At 44.6% G+C, this 7,828-nt stretch overlaps 1 protein-coding gene across 1 annotated transcript in view; it reads right to left on the reverse strand.

Annotated features, from left to right (window-relative positions):
- Positions 1-7,828, reverse strand: part of LOC116839906 (poly [ADP-ribose] polymerase tankyrase-1) — a 325,729-nt gene that overhangs the window by 31,634 nt on the left and 286,267 nt on the right. Inside the window, 2 exon segments of the mRNA XM_075066025.1 lie at positions 2,448-2,545; positions 4,322-4,442. Coding sequence (XP_074922126.1) covers positions 2,448-2,545; positions 4,322-4,442 — 219 coding nt within the window.

Genomic DNA, 7,828 nt, shown 5'->3' on the forward strand with positions numbered 1-7,828 from the left:
TTGGCTGGTGGCAGCGATATCAGATCTAAGCTGGTAATTAAGCTTAGAGGGTTCATGCTAGCTTCTCAGTTTATGAACGCTAAGGTTCAAATCTGAGTGGGAAAGCTATGATAGTATGTCAAGTAAATAAGGTTTTTAAAATGTTTAAGAGGTTTCATTTAAAATTAAATTAAAATGCAGAGCCCCCAGACCAGTGGCCAGGACCCAGGCAGTGTGAATGCACTAAAAATCAGCTCGCGTGCCGCCTTTGGCATGCATGCCATAGGTTGCCCACTCCTGCTCTAGATTGTTCTCACTGGTACCTGATGACAGAACAAAGAGTAATGGTCTCAAGTTGCAGTGGGGGAGATTTAGGTCGGATATTAGGAAAATTTTTTTCACTCAGACAGTTATGAAGCACGGGAATGGGTTACCTAGGGAGGTGGTGGAATCTCCTTCCTTAGAGGTTTTTAAGGTCAGATTTGACAAAGCCAGGACGAGGATGATTTAGTTGGGAATTGGTCCTGCTTTTAGCAGGGGGTTCGACTAGATGACCTCCTGAAGTCCCTTCCAACCCTGATATTCTATGATCGTTGCGAGGCTGGGCCCTTCCCTTGCTTTCTGGGGGGAGAGCGGTGCCAACTGGTCGAAGGGGCCTCGCTACGTGCCAACAACGTGGCAGCTGGCGCTGAGTCCGATCTGCGTACCGGCGTCGAGGTCAGCGCCGACTCCATCAGGAGAGTTCAAAGTCTAAAGTGTCTCTCCTTTTTTGGTCCTTGGCTTGAACGACCTGAAGATCTTGCAATGGTCGCTGACATGAGTCTCACCCAGGCAGTGAAGACACAGCATGAGGGTCGCTTCTGGGCATGGAACGGTGACAGGAGTTGCATGACTTGAAGCCTGGGGCACAGGGCATGCCCTGAGCCCACTCTTACAACTGGAGATTGATCCACAAATGGTACCACTAAGGTCGAGAAGAAGGGCTGCAGCAGACCTGGAGCACTAAAGTTCCGACTACCTTCACTGGCGGCAAGAAGGAACTGAGGATGGGGGGAACCCGTGGCTTCCCTTCTAGCACGATATTCAGGCGCTACTCCAGGGGTTGCCGCGGTGCTCCCCCAGTATGGGTACTGCTAAGAGAAAAACTTCCGGCACCGGTGCACATGGCGAGCACGCACACCTACTGTGGAATACACAGGAGCAATCACTCGACAAAGAATGAAGCGTTCTCCTGCTGGTTTTTGAATGTTATAATTCCTGATGTCAGATTTGTGCCCATTTATTCTTTTGCATAGAGACTGTCTGGTTTTGGTCAATGTACATGGCAGAGGGGCATTGCTGGCACATGATATATGCCATCATATGGCTGGGTCATTACAAAACCTAAATCTAATTTCCCCCATACTAAATTTCCCCCTACGGTCAGTCACACCTTCTCGTAAACTGTTTGAAATGGGCCACTTTCATTACAACTACAGAAGTTACTTTTTCTCCTCTGGTATCCTACTGTTAATTGAATTGTCTCGTTAGACTGACCTCACAGTTGATAAGGTAACTCCTATCTTTTCATGTATTTATACCTGCTCCTGTATTTTCTACTCCCTGCATCTGATGAAGTGGGTTCTAGCCCATGAAAGCTTATCCCTAAATAAATTTTAAGTCTCTAAGGTGCCACAAGGACTGTAACAACAAAAGCAGCTGCAGCTCTCTGTGCACCACCGTCCCCATCAGCAGAAGAGTGTGTGTGTGGCCCCAGCCAGCATCTGTCTCTCTTGGGGCAAGAGACAATGCCATGTTAAGGGGACCATGGGGCTGCTGTGTGACCTGTCCTACTCCCAGCGATGACCCAGGACTCTGGGGAGACATAGCTGTTCCAGCCTCCATCCACAGTTACTCTCCGCTCATTTTTTGGGAGCTGCAGGATTGACTGATGTCTTTGGGCGTGAGGTGATGCTGACACCTGGTCTGTCCCCATGGAGCTGTGGGGGCTTGGTTCTTTCCCTCCACACTACAGAGGACCTTGATGTTGCTCCGCTTGCCAAAAGCGATTGCATAAAATGGCCCTTTCCTACTGCTCCCTGAGTGCCCTGGGGTCAGATCTTTTTTATTCCCGTTAACTGCTTTGGTGCTGCAGGTGCTCTACTAAAGGCAGTGAGGATTACAGAAGTATCACCATAATCTGGAAAAATGTGACTAGCCCAGGTGTAACTGGGTGTTGAATTGGGCCTGCAGAAGATGTGTAAGAGGAAAAGAATCTAGTCTGACCTTCAGTTCCTAGGCTGAGTTTGAAGACCTGGCAATCAGGGATCACATCTGATCTGTAATCACTGGGTGGCAGTAATATGGAACCCACCAATGCTATTCTGAGAGGATCACTTTGCAGTGTAGAACCATACTGACTTCCAAGACAGACATTAAGCAGCAAACACAAGCCAATTTTTAAAACAAAAATATTTGTTATATAATACCTCCTCTTCTACTGATTGATATTCCTTATCATCGGGAGCAAGATCTAGGAGGATAGTCCCTTGGCTCACACAGTGAAAAGTCAAATAAGGACTGGTGCCTGCAAAAGGGAAGAATTTAAGAAGTAAAACTCAATGGTAAGAAACAATACCAGCTGTACTTTTACCCAGCCTCACTATTATTACTTGTTAAATAACCCCAGAGCAGGAGCGAATGCAATACAGGAAGCAAACAAAGGAAATACAACCTAAATTATATCAAATGCTTGAAAAGCAGCAAGCATTAAAAGAGAGTATTAAAATAGAATAAAATATTAAAAGGACAAAATTTAGGTGGGAGATGAACTAGAAATTTCTGCTTTCAAGTGAAGCAGCTGAAGCCTGTGTGATAGAGACAATTCCAACAGTTTGTAATTACAATGTGATCCATTCAAGAATTAGTTATTAGCAACTAACAGTTGTGTGTGCTAATCTTGGAACAAACCACTGCACCAGCCTGTGACTGGCTCTTACGTAGGTACACAAAGAGCTGCTCCTGCTTTATGCACTTCATGCTGGAGCCTGCCAGAATGATGGCCTTGTGCTAAGAGCAGCCTAGGGGTGCCTCCCCTCCATGTACCTCTTGGGGTGTGCATCAGTGATGAGCTGCCAAAATATTAACAACCGGTTCCCTCCTCCTCACCCCACAAGGAGGTCGTGCCCTTCTCCCCCCCGGGACTCCTGCCCCATCCAACCCCCCATTTTCCTTGACACCCCCCCCTCCCTGGGACCCCTGCCCCATCCAAGCCCCATTCCCTGTTCCCTGACTGCCCCTTGGCACCCCATCCAACCCCTCCTCTAATTCCTGATGGCACCCGGGACCCCTACCCCATCCAACTACCCCGTCTCTCTGTTCCCTGACAGCTCCTGGAATCCCTACCCCTGACTGTCCCCCACCGCCCCATCCAACCCCTAGGCCTCCCTGTCCCCCCGGGACCCTTGCCCCCCTTCAATCTCCCTGTTCCCTGCCCTCTGACTGCCCCGACACTAATCCATCCCCCCAACTCCCCTGCCTGCTATACAAAACTCCCTCCCTGTCCCCTTACTGCGCTGCCTGGAGGTGGGGCCCGGGAGCCACACGGCCGGACCCGCGCCGCCTGGCCAGGCCAGGGCCAGACCCGGGCCTGGGCTGGAGCTGCGTCGCCCAGCGGGCCGCAGTTGGAGCTGGGGCTGGGCCGGACACACGCTGGCTGGGGTCAGTGGCCAGGACAGAGCCGTGCGGCGCCTGGAGCCCTTCTTGCGCCGCTGACTCCCTGCTCCAGCTCACCTGCAGGAAGCCGCTGCTTCCGTCTCAGCCCTCCCAGGCTTCCCGGCGGGAACCGGGGAGGGGGAGGAGAAGCCGGGGGAGCGTTCAGGGGAGGAGGCAGAGGCAGAGTGAGGTGAGCTGGGGCAGGGGGAAGGGCAGGGAGCTGCTGGAGCTTTTGTTAAATTTTAAACCCCTTTTCGAAACAGCTGGCCCTTGCGGGACAACCAGTTCTAAAAGGGCTTCTAAATTTAACAACTGGCTCCAGCTCACCACTGGTGTGCATTCCCCAGCTGGGGTGGAGAGGAGACAAGACAATGGCTCCACTCCATCTTTGCACCACTGCACTGAAAGATTCCTTCATCTCCAGCAATTTTATTTCTGCTGCCTAGCCAGAATTTGGTTCAATGCTGCAAGCAGGAATGCATCTAACCACACCTAGACTCTTTAAAGTCATGGTCTAAGACGGGGGATGGTCTAAGAGCATTGCTTTTACAAGGTAGTTGCTGAAAGCCTGCTGAAAATTATTTCAGACAGATCCAGGTGTACGCAACTCAAAGATAACAGGTATGGCTGGCTGTTTTGATATATTTACCTTGCTGACCTCCAAGAAGTCTCTCTACACCTTTTATTAGTTTGTGACGATGTCCGTATGCGTTAATGCCAATTTCTTTTAACTCTTCATGCCCCATGTCTGCCAATACATCAAGAGTTATCTGAAAAGTGAAACGATGACAAAAATTAGTAGCCAAGCCTTCATTACCTCCTTACCGATATTGGATTTTTTAAAATAACTTCCTGTACTGAAGTATCATTGATGGAGCTCCACTGGTGGTAACACATCAAGAATGACTGTACACAGGTGGCTAGTCATTGTATTACCTAGAACTGCTCTGAGGAGGGTGACATGGCACTCTGGCTAACACACCAGTGTATTATTTACACTAACACACCCATCATGGCTAGCACTGGGGGAGCTTCACAAGTGATAGCAGAAATAGTAAGAAAAAAATCCCAGACAACAGCTTTCCTGTCAAGATTATCAAGGGGTCAGGATTACTAACGTGGTGCTGTACATCAGCACTATAAATGTAGCAACAGTTTAAAGCACACTGTAGCAAGATTTTACATTTTTGCACAAATACCTATAAATGTATTTCCATCACCTACAACATGGAAATAAAAGGTCTGTATCATTTTAGCCTGATAATTTCCCATTCTTTTGCTGTTACGTCCTTATTAAAATGTGTAACACATCCTACATTGATGCCATTACAGATTTTCTAAAACATTCCCTTTGTGTTTATGTGGTGCGTGTCTGCCTCCAAACATGATTTGGCTATGTTAAATCACGTTTAAGTAACCTAAGGTTCTTAGAAATAATGACTGTCACGATGACAGGTAAGGACTATTCACTGGCTGTAATATATTAAGACTCCTCAAAGCATTTGACAAGGCTGCATTTCAAGGTCATAGAGATTATGGGCTAAAGCAGGAAGTAATAAAATAGGATGTCAAATAAGATGTGAAACAGAAAATTCATTTAAGAGCAGGACATAAAGGGCGGTCCAGACACAAACTTTTCATATTGTATAGAAATTCTATGCACAGGTTATCTTTTGGACCTCAGAGATACAGAAAGATTTCATTTAGGAGAGGCATTCAAATATATCTGCTCCCGAATGTATACATTACAGTAGAACTGGAGGCTTAGTAATCAGTGGGAAACCATGCAATTAGATTTAAAAAGAGCTGGAGAGTTAGGATGACTGGCTTTGTAAGTAGCAAACAAAGTCCACTGTAAACAAGGATAATATGCTTAATCTAGGAGAGAGGGACTCAACCAAGGGATATGTGATAAACAGGACATCGAACATATTGATCAGGCAAAAGATATGAAGGTTACTATGAAAGAGTCATTGAAAAAATTCATCAAGTACAGAGCAGCTCTACAAAAGACTGCAGAAGATACTACTTTACTGCTAGACGACTAGGATTAATGTCAGGGGAAATCCAAACCGAAAAAAACTGTCCCTCCCTGGTACCTGTATCACAGGAGGGCTGTTTCTTTTCAGAGACTGTAGTGTATGGAAAACAGAGACAGTTCCAGACATCAAGCATCAAAATAATATGGAATGACGATGAAGATGTACTCATTGTCTTTGGAAAGACAACAGCATGAGATGAATTAACAAGTTTTCAAACTGATGAAAGAGACAAGTAAAGCTGATTTGCATTCTTAAAACCCTCACTAGTGGAGGAAAATTGTAGAGATAACCTATAAGTAGGACTGTCAAACAGTTAAAAAAATTAACAGCGATTAATTGTGCTGCTAAACAATAATAGAATAACATTTATTTCAATATTTTTGGATGTTTTCTACGTTTTCAAATATATTGATCTCAGTTACAACACAGAATACAAAGTGCACAGTGCTCACCTTGTATTTATTTTTTAATTACAAATATTTGCACTGTAAAAAAAGAAATAGTATTTTTCAATTCCCCCATTACAATTACAGTAGTGCAATCTCTTTATCATGAAAGTTGAACTTCAAAATGTACAACTATGTACAAAAAAATAACTGCATTCAAAAATAAAACAATGTAAAACTTTAGAGCCTACAAGTCCACTCAGTCCTAAACATTTGTGCTTCAACCCTCATTCCAGAGGGCATGCTGATGATGGGTTCTGCTTGATAACGGGTTCTGCTTGATAACGATCAAAAACAGTGCAGACTGATGCACATTCATTTCCATCATTTGAGTCGGATGCCACCAAAAGAAGGTTCATTTTCTTTATAGGTGGTTCAGGTTCTGTAGTTGCTGTTCTAAGACTTCCAAAAGCATGCTCCATACCTCGTCCCCTCTCAGATTTTGGAAGGCACTTCAGATTCTTAAACCTTGGACTGAGTGCTGTAGCTATCTTTAGAAATCTCATACTGATACCTTCTTTGCATTTTGTCAAATCTGCAGTGAAAGTGTTCTTAAAACGAGCAACATATGCTGGGTCGGTATCCGAGACTGCTATAACATGAAATATATGGCAGAGTGCAGGTAAAACCGAGCAGGAGACATACATTTCTCCCACAGGAGTTCAGTCAGAAATTTAATTAATCTTTTTTTTTTTTTTTGGGCCCATTTTAAAGACACCATAATAAAGGCTCAATTTCAATGTATACCCCAAATTAAGAAACATAGTAAATGAACTAAAAAAGAGCCACCGTGGCTTAACAACCATGTAAAAGAAGCAGTGAGAGATAAAAAGACTTCCTTTAAAAAGTGGAAGTCAAATCCTAGTGAGGCAAATAGAAAGGAGCACAAACACTGCCAGCTTAAGTGCAAGAGTGTAATAAGAAAAGCCAAAGAGGAGTTTGAAGAACGGCTAGCCAAAAACTCCAAAGGTAATAACAAATGTTTTTAAGTACATAGAAGCAGGAAGCTGCTAAACACCAGTGGGGCCCTTGCGATCCAAATACAAAGAGCGCTTAAATGATAAAGTATTGTGAGAAACTAAATGGGTTCTTGCTTCAGTCTTTAGGGCTGAGGATGTTAAGGAGATTCCCAAAACTGAGCTGGCTTTTGAAGGTGACAATATCGAGGAACTGTCACAGATTGAAGTGTTCACTAGAGGTTTTTGGAATTAATTGATAAACTCAACATAACAAGTCCAGACCAGATGGCATTCACCAAGAGTTCTGAAGAACTTAATGTGAAATTGTGGAACTATTACTAACGGTTAACCTGTTCTTTAAATCGGCTTCGGTACTCAGTGACTGGAAGTTAGCTAATGAACGCCAATATTTAAAGGGTTCTAGAGGTGATCCTGGCAATTACAGCCGGTAAGTCTAACATCAGTACTGGGCAAATTAGTAGAAACAATCGTTAAGAATAAAATTGTCAGACCACAGAAAAACAAAACTGTTCAGCAATAGTCAACAGGTTCAGAGGAAAGTCGTGTCTACTAGTCTATTAGAGTTCTTTGAGGGTCAACAACATGTGGACAAGGGGATCTAGGTCATAATGTACTTAGATTTCCAGAAAGCCTTTGACACAGGTCCTCACCAAGGCTCTACGTAAATTACGCTGCCATGGATATGAAA

This window comes from Chelonoidis abingdonii, chromosome 5, assembly GCF_003597395.2.
Source record: "Chelonoidis abingdonii isolate Lonesome George chromosome 5, CheloAbing_2.0, whole genome shotgun sequence".
Taxonomy (NCBI): domain Eukaryota; kingdom Metazoa; phylum Chordata; order Testudines; family Testudinidae; genus Chelonoidis; species Chelonoidis abingdonii.